The 18,748-nt window shown below is 56.3% G+C and overlaps 1 protein-coding gene across 8 annotated transcripts in view; it reads right to left on the reverse strand.

Annotated features, from left to right (window-relative positions):
• The window catches only part of LOC129837541 (nucleoporin SEH1-like), a 168,329-nt gene that overhangs the window by 117,842 nt on the left and 31,739 nt on the right, over nt 1-18,748 (reverse strand). For 7 of the 8 annotated variants that reach the window (XM_055903815.1, XM_055903814.1, XM_055903813.1 and 4 more), the window contains exons 7-13: nt 18,165-18,280; nt 17,586-17,675; nt 12,749-12,901; nt 12,371-12,515; nt 6,954-7,219; nt 6,439-6,588; nt 6,048-6,297 (exon numbers count right to left, since the gene is read on the reverse strand). In XM_055903815.1, the coding sequence (XP_055759790.1) occupies nt 6,048-6,297; nt 6,439-6,588; nt 6,954-7,219; nt 12,371-12,515; nt 12,749-12,901; nt 17,586-17,675; nt 18,165-18,280 (1,170 nt within the window). The remainder of the gene's footprint in view (nt 1-6,047; nt 6,298-6,438; nt 6,589-6,953; nt 7,220-12,370; nt 12,516-12,748; nt 12,902-17,585; nt 17,676-18,164; nt 18,281-18,748) is intronic. The other variant, XM_055903816.1, reaches the window with a different exon arrangement.

Consider the following 18,748-nt stretch of genomic DNA (forward strand, 5'->3'; position numbering starts at 1 on the left):
TGGATCTAGTTGACTAGATATTAAACATGACCCCTGTAAGGATCCTGGATCTAGTTGACTAGATATGAAACATGACCCCTGTAAGGATCCTGGATCTAGTTGACTAGATATTAAAACATGACCCCTGTAAGGATCCTGGATCTAGTTGACTAGATATGAAACATGACCCCTGTAAGGATCCTGGATCTAGTTGACTAGATATGAAACATAACCCCTGTAAGGATCCTGGATCTAGTTGACTAGATATGAAACATAACCCCTGTAAGGATCCTGGATCTAGTTGACTAGATATTAAACATGACCCCTGTAAGGATCCTGGATCTAGTTGGTACATCCGATATTAAACATGACCCCTGTAAGGATCCTGGATCTAGTTGGTACATCCGATATTAAAACATGACCCCTGTAAGGATCCTGGATCTAGTTGACTAGATATGAAACACGACCCCTGTAAGGATCCTGGATCTATTTGACTAGATATGAAACATGACCCCTGTAAGGATCCTGGATCTAGTTGACTAGATATTAAAACATGACCCCTGTAAGGATCCTGGATCTAGTTGACTAGATATGAAACATGACCCCTGTAAGGATCCTGGATCTAGTTGACTAGATATGAAACATGACCCCTGTAAGGATCCTGGATCTAGTTGACTAGATATTAAACATGACCCCTGTAAGGATCCTGGATCTAGTTGACTAGATATTAAACATGAACCCTGTAAGGATCCTGGATCTAGTTGACTAGATATTAAACATGACCCCTGTAAGGATCCTGGATCTAGTTGATTAGATATTAAACATGACCCCTGAAAGGATCCTGGATCTAGTTGATTAGATATTAAACATGAACCCTGTAAGGATCCTGGATCTAGTTGACTAGATATGAAACATGACCCCTGTAAGGATCCTGGATCTAGTTGACTAGATATGAAACATGACCCCTGTAAGGATCCTGGATCTAGTTGACTAGATATGAAACATGACCCCTGTAAGGATCCTGGATCTAGTTGACTAGATATGAAACATGACCCCTGTAAGGATCCTGGATCTAGTTGACTAGATATGAAACATGACCCCTGTAAGGATCCTGGATCTAGTTGACTAGATATGAAACATGACCCCTGTAAGGATCCTGGATCTAGTTGATTAGATATTAAACATGACCCCTGTAAGGATCCTGGATCTAGTTGCTTAGATATGAGTCGCTCTGGATAAGAGCGTCTGCTAAATGACTTAAATATGAAACATGACCCCTGGTTATTTACACATCATCATCATCTGATCCAGGAAGGAACTTCCTGAATGACAGTGGAGTGACTAACAGCTGTTGTGATAGGTCATGTGATGCAACAGCCCAAGGGTCAGAATAAAGGTGTTCCGAGAGGAATGTCAAGAATATTTGTTGTCTCATTTGTTACGCTGGTGAAGACCGTTGTGCACGGGTCCTCCCAGGGAACTGACCGATCCCCCCTAGGGAACTGACCCGATCCCCCCCTAGGGAACTGACCCGATCCCCCCCTAGGGAACTGACCCGATCCCCCCCTAGGGAACTGACCCGATCCCCCCCCTAGGGAACTGACCCGATCCCCCCCCTAGGGAACTGACCCGATCCCCCCCTAGGGAACTGACCCGATCCCCCCCTAGGGAACTGACCCGATCCCCCCCTAGGGAACTGACCCGATCCCCCCCTAGGGAACTGACCCGATCCCCCCCTAGGGAACTGACCCGATCCCCCCCTAGGGAACTGACCCGATCCCCCCCTAGGGAACTGACCCGATCCCCCCCTAGGGAACTGACCCGATCCCCCCCTAGGGAACTGACCCGATCCCCCCCTAGGGAACTGACCCGATCCCCCCTAGGGAACTGACCCGTTCCCCCCCTAGGGAACTGACCCGTTCCCCCCCTAGGGAACTGACCCGTTCCCCCCCTAGGGAACTGACCCGTTCCCCCCCTAGGGAACTGACCCGTTCCCCCCCTAGGGAACTGACCCGTTCCCCCCCTAGGGAACTGACCCGTTCCCCCCCTAGGGAACTGACCCGTTCCCCCCTTAGGGAACTGACCCGTTCCCCCCCTAGGGAACTGACCGTTCCCCCCCTAGGGAACTGACCCGATCCCCCCTAGGGAACTGACCCGATCCCCCCTAGGGAACTGACGTTTATCATCTGTGGTCTGATTGATTTCCAGCAGGGTCTCATTAGATTTAACAGAGAAAGCATTGAGGCTATGAACTTGTGTTTTCGCCGCCTCTGATTGGACACTGAGGATACCGAGGGCAATTGTGCAGGATAGACTATTGCGCAATACCCGACACCTGATCATTATCTGAATGAAAAAAAATGACAGCCTATTTTTATTTTATTTAACAAGGCAAGTCAGTTAAGAACAAATTCTTACTTACAATGACGGCCTACCAGGGAACAGTGGGGTTAACTGCCTTGTTCAGGGGAACAGTGGGGTTAACTGCCTTGTTCAGGGGAACAGTGGGGTTAACTGCCTTGTTCAGGGGAACAGTGGGGTTAACTGCCTTGTTCAGGGGAACAGTGGGGTTAACTGCCTTGTTCAGGGGAACAGTGGGGTTAACTGCCTTGTTCAGGGGAACAGTGGGGTTAACTGCCTTGTTCAGGGGAACAGTGGGGTTAACTGCCTTGTTCAGGGGAACAGTGGGGTTAACTGCCTTGTTCAGGGGAACAGTGGGGTTAACTGCCTTGTTCAGGGGAACAGTGGGGTTAACTGCCTTGTTCAGGGGAACAGTGGGGTTAACTGCCTTGTTCAGGGGAACAGTGGGGTTAACTGCCTTGTTCAGGGGAACAGTGGGGTTAACTGCCTTGTTCAGGGGAACAGTGGGGTTAACTGCCTTGTTCAGGGGAACAGTGGGGTTAACTGCCTTGTTCAGGGGAACAGTGGGGTTAACTGCCTTGTTCAGGGGAACAGTGGGGTTAACTGCCTTGTTCAGGGGAACAGTGGGGTTAACTGCCCTGTTCAGGGGAACAGTGGGGTTAACTGCCCTGTTCAGGGGAACAGTGGGGTTAACTGCCCTGTTCAGGGGAACAGTGGGGTTAACTGCCCTGTTCAGGGGAACAGTGGGGTTAACTGCCCTGTTCAGGGGAACAGTGGGGTTAACTGCCCTGTTCAGGGGAACAGTGGGGTTAACTGCCCTGTTCAGGGGAACAGTGGGGTTAACTGCCCTGTTCAGGGGAACAGTGGGGTTAACTGCCCTGTTCAGGGGAACAGTGGGGTTAACTGCCCTGTTCAGGGGAACAGTGGGGTTAACTGCCCTGTTCAGGGGAACAGTGGGGTTAACTGCCCTGTTCAGGGGAACAGTGGGTTAACAGCCTTGTTCAGGGGAACAGTGGGTTAACAGCCTTGTTCAGGGGCACAGTGGGGTTAACTGCCTTGTTCAGGGGAACAGTGGGGTTAACTGCCTTGTTCAGGGGAACAGTGGGGTTAACTGCCTTGTTCAGGGGAACAGCGGGTTAACTGCCTTGTTCAGGGGAACAGCGGGTTAACTGCCTTGTTCAGGGGAACAGCGGGTTAACTGCCTTGTTCAGGGGAACAGCGGGTTAACTGCCTTGTTCAGGGGAACAGCGGGTTAACTGCCTTGTTCAGGGGAACAGCGGGTTAACTGCCTTGTTCAGGGGAACAGTGGGTTAACTGCCTTGTTCAGGGGAACAGTGGGTTAACTGCCTTGTTCAGGGGAACAGTGGGTTAACTGCCTTGTTCAGGGGAACAGTGGGTTAACTGCCTTGTTCAGGGGAACAGTGGGTTAACTGCCTTGTTCAGGGGAACAGTGGGTTAACTGCCTTGTTCAGGGGAACAGTGGGGTTAACTGCCTTGTTCAGGGGAACAGTGGGGTTAACTGCCTTGTTCAGGGGAACAGTGGGGTTAACTGCCTTGTTCAGGGGAACAGTGGGGTTAACTGCCTTGTTCAGGGGAACAGTGGGGTTAACTGCCTTGTTCAGGGGAACAGTGGGTTAACTGCCTTGTTCAGGGGAACAGTGGGGTTAACTGCCTTGCTCAGGGGAACAGTGGGTTAACTGCCTTGTTCAGGGGCAGAAGAACAGATTTTTACCTTCCAGCAACCTTTCGGTTATTGGCCCAACGCTCTAACCACCAGGCCACCCGCCGCCCCCTCCTACGCGGGGAGCCGTTTGTACCGGACCGCTACGCGGGGAGCCGTTTGGGCCGGACCGCTACGCGGGGAGCCGTTTGGGCCGGACCGCTACGCGGGGAGCCGTTTGGGCCGGACCGCTACGCGGGGAGCCGTTTGGGCCGGACCGCTACGCGGGGAGCCGTTTGGGCCGGACCGCTACGCGGGGAGCCGTTTGGGCCGGACCGCTACGCGGGGAGCCGTTTGGGCCGGACCGCTACGCGGGGAGCCGTTTGGGCCGGACCGCTACGCGGGGAGCCGTTTGGGCCGGACCGCTACGCGGGGAGCCGTTTGGGCCGGACCGCTACGCGGGGAGCCGTTTGGGCCGGACCGCTACGCGGGGAGCCGTTTGGGCCGGACCGCTACGCGGGGAGCCGTTTGTGCCGGACCGCTACGCGGGGAGCCGTTTGTGCCGGACCGCTACGCGGGGAGCCGTTTGTGCCGGACCGCTACGCGGGGAGCCGTTTGTGCCGGACCGCTACGCGGGGAGCCGTTTGTGCCGGACCGCTACGCGGGGAGCCGTTTGTGCCGGACCGCTACGCGGGGAGCCGTTTGTGCCGGACCGCTACGCGGGGAGCCGTTTGTGCCGGACCGCTACGCGGGGAGCCGTTTGTGCCGGACCGCTACGCGGGGAGCCGTTTGTGCCGGACCGCTACGCGGGGAGCCGTTTGTGCCGGACCGCTACGCGGGGAGCCGTTTGTGCCGGACCGCTACGCGGGGAGCCGTTTGTGCCGGACCGCTACGCGGGGAGCCGTTTGTGCCGGACCGCTACGCGGGGAGCCGTTTGTGCCGGACCGCTACGCGGGGAGCCGTTTGTGCCGGACCGCTACGCGGGGAGCCGTTTGTGCCGGACCGCTACGCGGGGAGCCGTTTGTGCCGGACCGCTACGCGGGGAGCCGTTTGTGCCGGACCGCTACGCGGGGAGCCGTTTGTGCCGGACCGCTACGCGGGGAGCCGTTTGTGCCGGACCGCTACGCGGGGAGCCGTTTGTGCCGGACCGCTACGCGGGGAGCCGTTTGTGCCGGACCGCTACGCGGGGAGCCGTTTGTGCCGGACCGCTACGCGGGGAGCCGTTTGTGCCGGACCGCTACGCGGGGAGCCGTTTGTGCCGGACCGCTACGCGGGGAGCCGTTTGTGCCGGACCGCTACGCGGGGAGCCGTTTGTGCCGGACCGCTACGCGGGGAGCCGTTTGTGCCGGACCGCTACGCGGGGAGCCGTTTGTGCCGGACCGCTACGCGGGGAGCCGTTTGTGCCGGACCGCTACGCGGGGAGCCGTTTGTGCCGGACCGCTACGCGGGGAGCCGTTTGTGCCGGACCGCTACGCGGGGAGCCGTTTGTGCCGGACCGCTACGCGGGGAGCCGTTTGTGCCGGACCGCTACGCGGGGAGCCGTTTGTGCCGGACCGCTACGCGGGGAGCCGTTTGTGCCGGACCGCTACGCGGGGAGCCGTTTGTGCCGGACCGCTACGCGGGGAGCCGTTTGTGCCGGACCGCTACGCGGGGAGCCGTTTGTGCCGGACCGCTACGCGGGGAGCCGTTTGTGCCGGACCGCTACGCGGGGAGCCGTTTGTGCCGGACCGCTACGCGGGGGGCCGTTCGTACCGGACCGCTACGCGGGGAGCCGTTTGTACCGGACCGCTACGCGGGGAGCCGTTCGTACCGGACCTCTACGCGGGGAGCCGTTTGTACCGGACCGCTACGCGGGGAGCCGTTTGTACCGGACCGCTACGCGGGGAGCCGTTTGTACCGGACCGCTACGCGGGGAGCCGTTTGTACCGGACCGCTACACGGGGAGCCGTTTGTACCGGACCGCTACGCGGGGAGCCGTTTGTACCGGACCACTACACGGGGAGCCGTTTGTACCGGACCCCTAAACGGGGAGCTGTTTGGGACTTACCCGGTTGGAAGTCCAGGTTATCAGGACAGTGGTTCCAGTCGCTGTCAGAGGAGTCCTCCTGGTGGAAGCTCTGAGAGAGGTACTTAGCCTCCAGAGAGGTGGAGAGAGGATCCTTCTCACCCTGACTCATATCTGACAGGCCAGGAGGACCAGGAGGTGCAGAGGAGTCCCCACATGGACCTCCTCTTGGCCCCAGGGCAGCAGGCCCCCCCCTCCCCTCCTCCTCATCATCACTAAGCGAAGGTAGCACCTGGTATAGAAGGGCAGAACTCACTAACACTGTATATATTTTTTTACCTTTACCTTAATTCAACTAGGAGATGTTGGGATTTTTCAAAATGTTTAACCCCAAGGGGCAGCATGTCCTAAATGTATTGGTGTGTAAGTGTACCTGAGAGAGGTGGAAGCTGCTCTGTGTGGTCTGGAGGTGAGAGGTCATGTCCTGGGGTCTCCAGTGTCCAGCTCCAGTCCTCAGGTATATAGAATCCAAGACACCGTGACCCTCCCCTGCCACCCCAGACTCTGTACTGTCCATGGCATCCTGCACAACCAAACCCCCCACACACACATTAATGGAGGGGACAAGATTATACAAGTGTCTTTGTTGTATGTAACAGTATCAGTTCAGGTGACAAAGATGACCGTATATCACTGCAGGTGACGCAGGTGACCGTATCACGTCCGGTGACACAGATGACCGTATTATGTCCGGTGACCGTATCACTGCCGGTGACCGTATCACTGCCGGTAAATAGCACAGAACAGGGTAGTGGGAGGCCAGGAGTTTTTCCTGACAGCGTGACCTGACCCGGAGGAACTCCTGGCCTCTAGGTACAACTCCTGCCACGTACAAAGTCTCAGTTCGCACTGGTGTTGTAATGGAAAAATGGCCAACAGAAGACTCACCAGCGCCTCCTGTCTGTCTAAGGCCATACTCCAGTTGACAGGGGACGTCCTCTGTGGCCCAGAGCTGGTCTCTCCAGTCCCCACCGGCCCCACACGGTCCCCCATCAGGTCCTGGGCATTCTCTCCCGGCACGCTGCCCCCCAGGATACCCAGCCCCCGCAGCACATCGTAGGTGGTCTGGGCCGAGGAGGTGGAGGAGAGGGGTAGAGTGAACACTCCATCGTTCCCTCCCTCCTCACTCCCACTGCTCCCGTCGCCTCCTCCTCCTGGTGAAGAACAGATGACCTGTTACCAACATCCACCCAGAGGTCACCAACATCCACCCAGAGGTCCACCCAGAGGTCACCAACGTCCACCCAGAGGTCACCAACGTCCACCCAGAGGTCACCAACGTCCACCCAGAGGTCACCAACGTCCACCCAGAGGTCACCAACATCCACCCAGAGGTCACCAACATCCACCCCAGAGGTCACCAACATCCACCCAGAGGTCACCAACATCCACCCAGAGATTAGCACGTTCATATAAGGAAATCAGTCAATTTAAATAAATTCATTAGGCCCTAACCTATGGCTTTCACATGACTGGGAAATGCATCTGTTGGTCACAGATACATTAAAATAATAAAAGGTAGGGGGTGTGGATCAGAAAACCAGTCAGTATCTGGTGTGACCACCATTTAGCCCCATGCAGGGCGACACATCTCCTTCACATAGAGTTGATCAGGCTGTTGATGGGTCAGGCTGTTGATGGGTCAGGCTGTTGATGGGTCAGGCTGTTGATGGGTCAGGCTGTTGATGGGTCAGGCTGTTGATGGGTCAGGCTGTTGATGGGTCAGGCTGTTGATGGGTCAGGCTGTTGATGGGTCAGGCTGTTGATGGGTCAGGCTGTTGATGGGTCAGGCTGTTGATGGGTCAGGCTGTTGATTGTGGCCTGTAGAATATTGTCCCATTCATCTTCAATGGCTGTGTGAAGTTGGTTGGATTTTTTGGCGGGAACTGGAACACGCTGTCGTAAACGTCGATCCAGAGCATCCCAAACAAGCGCAACAGGTGACATGTCTGGTGAGTACGCAGGCCATGGAAGAACTGGGACATTTTCAGCTTCCAGGAATTGTGTACAGATCCTTGAGACATGGGGGGCCGTGCGTTATCATGCTGAGACATGAGGTGATTGTGGTGCCATTCATCCGCCACCATGGGCCTCAGGATCTCGTCACAGTATCTCTGTGCATTCAAATTGCCATCGATAAAACGCAATTGTGTTTGTTGTCTGTAACTTACGCCTGCCCCATACCATAACCCCACCTCCACCATGGGCCACTCTGCCCCATACCGTAACCCCACCTCCACCATGGGCCACTCTGCCCCATACCGTAACCCCACCTCCACCATGGGCCACTCTGCCCCATACCGTAACCCCACCATGGGCCACTCTGCCCCATACCGTAACCCCACCATGGGCCACTCTGCCCCATACCGTAACCCCACCATGGGCCACTCTGCCCCATACCGTAACCCCACCATGGGCCACTCTGCCCCATACCGTAACCCCACCATGGGGCACTCTGCCCCATACCGTAACCCCACCATGGGGCACTCTGCCCCATACCGTAACCCCACCATGGGGCCACTCTGCCCCATACCGTAACCCCACCATGGGCCACTCTGCCCCATACCATAACCCCACCATGGGCCACTCTGCCCCATACCATAACCCCACCATGGGCCACTCTGCCCCATACCATAACCCCACCATGGGCCACTCTGCCCCATACCATAACCCCACCATGGGCCACTCTGCCCCATACCATAACCCCACCATGGGGCCACTCTGCCCCATACCATAACCCCACCATGGGCCACTCTGCCCCATACCATAACCCCACCTCCACCATGGGCCACTCTGCCCCATACCATAACCCCACCTCCACCATGGGCCCACTCTGCCCCATACCATAACCCCACCTCCACCATGGGCCCACTCTGCCCCATACCATAACCCCACCTCCACCATGGGCCACTCTGCCCCATACCATAACCCCACCTCCACCATGGGCCCACTCTGCCCCATACCATAACCCCACCTCCACCATGGGCCCACTCTGCCCCATACCATAACCCCACCATGGGCCCACTCTGCCCCATACCATAACCCCACCATGGGCCACTCTGCCCCATACCATAACCCCACCATGGGCCACTCTGCCCCATACCATAACCCCACCATGGGCCACTCTGCCCCATACCATAACCCCACCATGGGCCACTCTGCCCCATACCATAACCCCACCATGGGCCACTCTGCCCCATACCATAACCCCACCATGGGCCACTCTGCCCCATACCATAACCCCACCATGGGCCACTCTGCCCCATACCATAACCCCACCTCCACCATGGGGCCACTCTGCCCCATACCATAACCCCACCTCCACCATGGGCCCACTCTGCCCCATACCATAACCCCACCATGGGCCACTCTGCCCCATACCATAACCCCACCATGGGCCACTCTGCCCCATACCATAACCCCACCATGGGCCACTCTGCCCCATACCATAACCCCACCATGGGCCACTCTGCCCCATACCATAACCCCACCATGGGCCACTCTGCCCCATACCATAACCCCACCATGGGCCACTCTGCCCCATACCATAACCCCACCTCCACCATGGGGCCACTCTGCCCCATACCATAACCCCACCTCCACCATGGGCCCACTCTGCCCCATACCATAACCCCACCATGGGCCACTCTGCCCCATACCATAACCCCACCATGGGCCACTCTGCCCCATACCATAACCCCACCATGGGCCACTCTGCCCCATACCATAACCCCACCATGGGCCACTCTGCCCCATACCATAACCCCACCATGGGCCACTCTGCCCCATACCATAACCCCACCATGGGCCACTCTGCCCCATACCATAACCCCACCTCCACCATGGGGCCACTCTGCCCCATACCATAACCCCACCTCCACCATGGGGCCACTCTGCCCCATACCATAACCCCACCTCCACCATGGGGCCACTCTGCCCCATACCATAACCCCACCTCCACCATGGGGCCACTCTGCCCCATACCATAACCCCACCTCCACCATGGGCCACTCTGCCCCATACCATAACCCCACCTCCACCATGGGCCACTCTGCCCCATACCATAACCCCACCTCCACCATGGGGCCACTCTGCCCCATACCATAACCCCACCTCCACCATGGGGCCACTCTGCCCCATACCATAACCCCACCTCCACCATGGGGCCACTCTGCCCCATACCATAACCCCACCTCCACCATGGGGCCACTCTGCCCCATACCATAACCCCACCATCACCATGGGCCACTCTGCCCCATACCATAACCCCACCTCCACCATGGGGCCACTCTGCCCCATACCATAACCCCACCTCCACCATGGGGCCACTCTGCCCCATACCATAACCCCACCTCCACCATGGGGCCACTCTGCCCCATACCATAACCCCACCTCCACCATGGGCCACTCTTCCCAATACCATAACCCCACCGCCGCCATGGGGCACTCTGTTCACAACGTTGGCATCAGCAAACCGCTCTCCCACACAACGCCATACACGTGGTCTGCGGTTATGAAGTTGGACGTACTGTCAAATTCTCAAAAATGGGGTTAGAGGTAGCTTATGATAGAGAAATGAACATTCAATTATCCGGCAACAGCTCGTGGAGATTTCTGCAGACAGCACGCCAATTGTAACCTTTCTCAATTTGAGACATCGTGTTGGGTGAGAGAACTGCACATTTTAGAGTCCCCAGCACAAGGTGCACATGTGCCACTCTGCCCCATACCATAACCCCACCATGGGCCACTCTGCCCCATACCATAACCCCACCATGGGGCCACTCTGCCCCATACCATAACCCCACCATGGGCCACTCTGCCCCATACCATAACCCCACCTCCACCATGGGCCACTCTGCCCCATACCATAACCCCACCTCCACCATGGGCCCACTCTGCCCCATACCATAACCCCACCTCCACCATGGGCCCACTCTGCCCCATACCATAACCCCACCTCCACCATGGGCCACTCTGCCCCATACCATAACCCCACCTCCACCATGGGCCCACTCTGCCCCATACCATAACCCCACCTCCACCATGGGCCCACTCTGCCCCATACCATAACCCCACCATGGGCCACTCTGCCCCATACCATAACCCCACCATGGGCCACTCTGCCCCATACCATAACCCCACCATGGGCCACTCTGCCCCATACCATAACCCCACCATGGGCCACTCTGCCCCATACCATAACCCCACCATGGGCCACTCTGCCCCATACCATAACCCCACCATGGGCCACTCTGCCCCATACCATAACCCCACCATGGGCCACTCTGCCCCATACCATAACCCCACCTCCACCATGGGGCCACTCTGCCCCATACCATAACCCCACCTCCACCATGGGCCCACTCTGCCCCATACCATAACCCCACCATGGGCCACTCTGCCCCATACCATAACCCCACCATGGGCCACTCTGCCCCATACCATAACCCCACCATGGGCCACTCTGCCCCATACCATAACCCCACCATGGGCCGCTCTGCCCCATACCATAACCCCACCTCCACCATGGGGCCACTCTGCCCCATACCATAACCCCACCTCCACCATGGGGCCACTCTGCCCCATACCATAACCCCACCATCACCATGGGCCACTCTGCCCCATACCATAACCCCACCTCCACCATGGGGCCACTCTGCCCCATACCATAACCCCACCTCCACCATGGGGCCACTCTGCCCCATACCATAACCCCACCTCCACCATGGGGCCACTCTGCCCCATACCATAACCCCACCTCCACCATGGGCCACTCTTCCCAATACCATAACCCCACCGCCGCCATGGGGCACTCTGTTCACAACGTTGGCATCAGCAAACCGCTCTCCCACACAACGCCATACACGTGGTCTGCGGTTATGAAGTTGGACGTACTGTCAAATTCTCAAAAATGGGGTTAGAGGTAGCTTATGATAGAGAAATGAACATTCAATTATCCGGCAACAGCTCGTGGAGATTTCTGCAGACAGCACGCCAATTGTAACCTTTCTCAATTTGAGACATCGTGTTGGGTGAGAGAACTGCACATTTTAGAGTCCCCAGCACAAGGTGCACATGTGTAATCATGACATTTAATCAGCTTGTTGATTTGCCACACCTGTGAAGTGGATGGATTATCTTGGCAAAAGGAGAAATGCTCACTAACAGGGATGTAAACAAATTTGTGCACAGAAGTAGAAAGAAATCAGTTTGTTGTGAGTATGAAACATTTCTGGGATCTTTGATTTCAGCTCATGAAACATGAGACCAACACTTTTCTATTTTTGTTCAGTGTCTGTTACCTGTTACAGTGTTGATGACTTGGCCCTCCGCAGAGTATCTGTGTTCGTACCCAGTTAGAGGAGAGTTACGACCAGAGTAAGCTTCTTCGTCAGAGCTGCCTCCCTCCAGCCCAGGTCTGAAGCTGGGACGGTTGCTCTCTCCCACCTAACCCAGACAAACATAACCCATGACCTCTGGTCTGACAGGATAAAACAGGGCTGTGTTCAGACGGACTATTTAGGGGGAGAAAAACATTTTGAAAACCAAAACGTTAACATCAATTTATCAAATACTGATTGGTTTGAGACTGATTTTGTAACGTTGATCAGCTTTGTGTTTTCTACTGAACAGGTCAGACAGGAGCAGTGAGATAGAGACAAGACAGCGACGTATCATACCAGCCGTCGGGAGGTGCTGGACAGCAGTAGTCTGTGTCTGGTAGAACTGTGTCCCCTAGCTGCCTCCAGGTCATCCTCAGTGTCCTCCTCATCACTACCAGGACACGAGTCCATCCCTGTAGCAGCCAGCCGCACGTCAGGCATCTGGAAACCCTCATGACAGGACAAACAATCCAATCTTAGTGAAACCAGGCTGAAATAGAATACTAATATACTGTTTAGTTTGTACAGGAAGATGAATAAAGAATACTAGTTGTGAACAAGATCCATTGGCTGACAAGTGTATGACAGAGCTGCTCTTAGTCTCCATAAATAAGGTTTCAATATACCAGTGTTTTCCACTAGTACATAGGAATAGCCAACCAAATAGAAGACGCAGCCAACCAGGGCCTGCCGAGCCAGGGACGGAGCCAACCAGGCCCCACCTGAGCCAGGGACGGAGCCAACCAGGCCCCACCTGAGCCAGGGACGGAGCCAACCAGGCCCCACCTGAGCCAGGGACGGAGCCAACCAGGCCCCACCTGAGCCAGGGACGGAGCCAACCAGGCCCCACCTGAGCCAGGGACGGAGCCAACCAGGCCCCACCTGAGCCAGGGACGGAGCCAACCAGGCCCCACCTGAGCCAGGGACGGAGCCAACCAGGCCCCACCTGAGCCAGGGACGGAGCCAACCAGGCCCCACCTGAGCCAGGGACGGAGCCAACCAGGCCCCACCTGAGCCAGGGACGGAGCCAACCAGGCCCCACCTGAGCCAGGGACGGAGCCAACCAGGCCCCACCTGAGCCAGGGACGGAGCCAACCAGGCCCCACCTGAGCCAGGGACGGAGCCAACCAGGCCCCACCTGAGCCAGGGACGGAGCCAACCAGGCCCCACCTGAGCCAGGGACGGAGCCAACCAGGCCCCACCTGAGCCAGGGACGGAGCCAACCAGGCCCCACCTGAGCCAGGGACGGAGCCAACCAGGCCCCACCTGAGCCAGGGACGGAGCCAACCAGGCCCCACCTGAGCCAGGGACGGAGCCAACCAGGCCCCACCTGAGCCAGGGACGGAGCCAACCAGGCCCCAACCGAGCCAGGGACGGAGCCAACCAGGCCCCAACCGAGCCAGGGACGGAGCCAACCAGGCCCCAACCGAGCCAGGGACGGAGCCAACCAGGCCCCAACCGAGCCAGAGACGGAGCCAACCAGGCCCCAACCGAGCCAGAGACGGAGCCAACCAGGCCCCAACCGAGCCAGAGACGGAGCCAACCAGGCCCCAACCGAGCCAGAGACGGAGCCAACCAGGCCCCAACCGAGCCAGAGACGGAGCCAACCAGGCCCCAACCGAGCCAGAGACGGAGCCAACCAGGCCCCAACCGAGCCAGAGACGGAGCCAACCAGGCCCCAACCGAGCCAGAGACGGAGCCAACCAGGCCCCAACCGAGCCAGAGACGGAGCCAACCAGGCCCCAACCGAGCCAGAGACGGAGCCAACCAGGCCCCACCTGAGCCAGAGACGGAGCCAACCAGGCCCCACCTGAGCCAGAGACGGAGCCAACCAGGCCCCACCTGAGCCAGAGACGGAGCCAACCAGGCCCCACCTGAGCCAGAGACGGAGCCAACCAGGCCCCACCTGAGCCAGAGACGGAGCCAACCAGGCCCCACCTGAGCCAGAGACGGAGCCAACCAGGCCCCACCTGAGCCAGAGACGGAGCCAACCAGGCCCCACCTGAGCCAGAGACGGAGCCAACCAGGCCCCGGACGGCCAGAGACGGAGCCAACCAGGCCCCACCTGAGCCAGAGGTGGTCGAAATTTTTGGAATCTGGTACATTCTACTGCCTTGATTCGATCCAAAATACACACTAAATTATTCAATACTTTATCGAGTTCACCTCCCAGATTGGAAACCTTTGTGGTATTGTTTAGAAAGACTTTACTTTAAAATGTAAATGACTGAACATGAATTCAGTGTATTGTTAGTTGTTTTGGATATATGATCAGGAATAAGAACATTAAAACTTTAACATTTAATCGATCTTCTTTGATATTGACCATAACCTGTTGGTGGGGGGGGGGGGACTTGTGTTAAGGCTTTTCAACCTCGGCTCTGAATCCACAATATGGCAATCTAATAGAACTCAGGGGCTTTTCTTTAATGGAAGCTTCTCTAATGTCAAACAGTGTGGTGTACCGCAGGGCAGCTCTCTAGGACCTCTACTCTTTTCTATTTTTACCAATGACCTGCCACTGGCATTAAAACAAAGTACGCTGATGATTCAATCATATATGCATCAGCAACCCCAGCTAATGAAGTCACTGAAACCCTTAACAAAGAGCTGCAATCTGTTTTGGAATGGGTGGCCAGTAATAAACTGGTACTCCTGGCTAAGAGTTGAGGAAAGTGACGGTCACTTCTTGTTTTTGTAATAAACATTCATGTGTTGGAATTTCCAAATTGTTGGCATAGTCAACTCACACAGACAAACACACTTCCCAAAAGCTCTGTCAGCGAGATGCGGTAAGCTACACTGACGCTAAAGTGACGCTAAAGTGACGCTAAAGTGAGTGACCTTCGTCTTGTCTGACAAGCCCCGACATCCCAGGAAAAGAAACCTAGACAATCCTTGGTTTTCTTGTCCAGATGTTTTTTTATTTTTTTTATTTAACTTGGTAAGTCAGTTAAGAACAAATTCTTATTTTCAATGACGGCCTAGGAACAGTGGGTTAAATGCCTTGTTTCAGGGGCAGAACGACAGATATGTACCTTGTCAGCTCGGGGGATTCGATCCAGCAACCTTTCGGTTACTGGTCCAACGCTCTAACCACTAGGCTACCCTGCCGCCCCATGATGTGACACCATATACATTTAACCTCATGATTGATGAACGGCAAAGAGATACAGGAGAAGGACTTTTGGTTATAAAAGGTTTCCAACTGACTGAACAGTCAACTGGCTGCTCAGTTGCCAATCACAGCCCACCTAGTCAACACTGGCTGCTCAGCTGTCAATCACAGCCCACCTAGTCAACACTGGCTGCTCAGCTGTCAATCACAGCCCACCTAGTCAACACTGGCTGCTCAGCTGTCAATCACAGCCCACCTAGTCAACACTGGCTGCTCAGCTGTCAATCACAGCACACCTAGTCAACACTGGCTGCTCAGCTGTCAATCACAGCCCACCTAGTCAACACTGGCTGCTCAGCTGTCAATCACAGCCCACCTAGTCAACACTGACTGCTCAGCTGTCAATCACAGCTCACCTAGTCAACACTGGCTGCTCAGCTGTCAATCACAGCACACCTAGTCAACACTGGCTGCTCAGCTGTCAATCACAGCCCACCTAGTCACCACTGGCTGCTCAGCTGTCAATCACAGCCCACCTAGTCACCACTGGCTGCTCAGCTGTCAATCACAGCCCACCTAGTCAACACTGGCTGCTCAGCTGTCAATCACAGCCCACCTAGTCAACACTGGCTGCTCAGCTGTCAATCACAGCCCACCTAGTCACCACTGGCTGCTCAGCTGTCAATCACAGCCCACCTAGTCAACACTGGCTGCTCAGCTGTCAATCACAGCCCACCTAGTCACCACTGGCTGCTCAGCTGTCAATCACAGCCCACCTAGTCAACACTGGCTGCTCAGCTGTCAATCACAGCCCACCTAGTCACCACTGGCTGCTCAGCTGTCAATCACAGCCCACCTAGTCACCACTGGCTGCTCAGCTGTCAATCACAGCACAGTAAATAGCCTACTATGCCCCACTACTCCGCATGGCTGGCTGCGAGAAACACTTGAAAATAAAATAAATGTACCAAAAAAACTCTAATTAGGCTCAGTGGAGGGTTTCAACTCATCGTTACCACTTACATTACGAGAGACGTGGAAATGACGTGGAAAGAAATTAGACTGCAACCAACAACAGCGCCCACAAACTGGACGAGGGACACAATGCGTTTTCCTGTCATCGCTCACGTTGTGACTGACAGGCGCCTGTCCTATCAACAGATCTCTAGAAGATGCTCTGACAGGCGCCTGTCCTATCAACAGATCTCTAGAAGATGCTCTGACAGGCGCCTGTCCTATCAACAGATCTCTAGAAGATGCTTGTCGTTCATTCTAGCGGGAGAGGGATTGACGGACTAGCGAATTCAAACTTTTATAAAAAAGTATCTTAGTTAATGAAGTGGAAAAAGTTACCGGCTGAAAATAAGTCTGTAACCGCCTGATTAGTCGATGCTAATGGATGACACTGAATAGACTGCCTGTCCGCCTGCCTGCCCGACCACCTGCCTGCCCGCCTGTCTGTCTGCCCGCCTGTCTGTCCGCCTGCCTACCCGCCCGCCCGCCCGACCACCTGTCTGCCTGCCCGCCTGCCTACCCGCCCGCCTGCCCGCCCGCCTGCCTGCCCGCCTGCCTGTCTGCCCGCCCGCCTGCCTGCCCGACCACCTGTCTGCCCGCCTGCCTACCCGCCTGCCTGCCCGACCACCTGCCTGCCTGCCCGACCACCTGTCTGCCCGCCTGCCTACCCGCCCGCCTGCCTGCCCGCCTGCCTGCCTGCCTGCCCGACCACCTGCCTGCCCGCCTGCCTGCCTGCCTGCCCGACCACCTGCCTGCCTGCCCGACCACCTGCCTGCCCGCCTGCCTGCCTGTCTGCCCGACCACCTGCCCGCCTGCCCGCCTGCCTGCCTGCCCACCCGCCTGCCTGCCCGCCCACCCGCCCGCCTGCCTGCCTGCCTGCCCGACCACCTGCCCGCCCGCCTGCCCGCCCACCCGCCTGCCTGCCCGCCCACCCGCCTGCCCGACCACCTGTCTGCCTGGAAAGTAATAAAAGTAATTGTGTCATGGAGGAGTTGTATCCACCTGATCATAGTCATCCAGGAACTGGTATCTGTTCTTCTGTGGTTCTGTGGAACTGGGCTGAGATGAATAGTATTGGTTGGCTGGCTGGTCCTGAAAATCAATACAATATTATTATGAATGAAGAAACAGACATAAAAATAACATGTGTTGAGACGGGGAGAAAGCAGGGGAAGAGAGGAGACGGGGAGAAAGCAGAGGAAGAGAGGAGAAAGCAGGGGGAGAGAGAGGAGGAAGAGAGGAGAAAGCAGGGGAAGAGAGAGGAGGAAGAGAGGAGAAAGCAGGGGAAGAGAGAGGAGGAAGAGAGGAGAAAGCAGAGGAAGAGAGAGGAGACGGGGAGAAAGCAGAGGAAGAGAGAGGAGAAAGCAGGCAGAGAGGAGGAGACGGGGAGAAAGCAGGGGGAGAGAGAGGAGGAAGAGAGGAGAAAGCAGGGGGAGAGAGAGGAGGAAGAGAGGAGAAAGCAGGGGGAGAGAGAGGAGGAAGAGAGGAGAAAGCAGGGGGAGAGAGAGGAGAAAGCCGGGGAAGAGACGGGGAGAAAGCAGAGGAAGAGAGAGGAGAAAGCAGGCAGAGAGGTCATCTTACAGCCACAGGTATCTCCTGTCCCTCCACCCGTCCTCTCTGCATGGCAGGGCTAACCAGCTTGTTTAAGAACAGGTCCAGATCTTCATCCTGCAGGTCGTTCACGTCGATATCGTCATCTGGGGATCAAACAGACAAACAGGCAAAGATCAATCATCAATAGAACGACAAACACAATACACAGCTATAACCCCCACCAGAGAGGTGTTCAGACAAAATACACAGCTATAACCCCCACCAGAGAGGTGTTCAGACCCAATACACAGCTATAACCCCCACCAGAGAGGTGTTCAGACACAATACACAGCTATAACCCCTACCAGAGAGGTGTTCAGACCCAATACACAGCTATAACCACCACCAGAGAGGTGTTCAGACCCAATACACAGCTATAACCCCCACCAGGGAGGTGTTCAGACACAATACACAGCTATAACCCCCACCAGAGAGGTGTTCAGACACAATACACAGCTATAACCACCACCAGAGAGGTGTTCAGACCCAATACACAGCTATAACCCCCACCAGAGAGGTGTTCAGACACAATACACAGCTATAACCCCCACCAGAGAGGTGTTCAGACAATA

Source organism: Salvelinus fontinalis, chromosome 38, assembly GCF_029448725.1.
Source record: "Salvelinus fontinalis isolate EN_2023a chromosome 38, ASM2944872v1, whole genome shotgun sequence".
Classification (NCBI taxonomy): Eukaryota; Metazoa; Chordata; class Actinopteri; order Salmoniformes; family Salmonidae; genus Salvelinus; species Salvelinus fontinalis.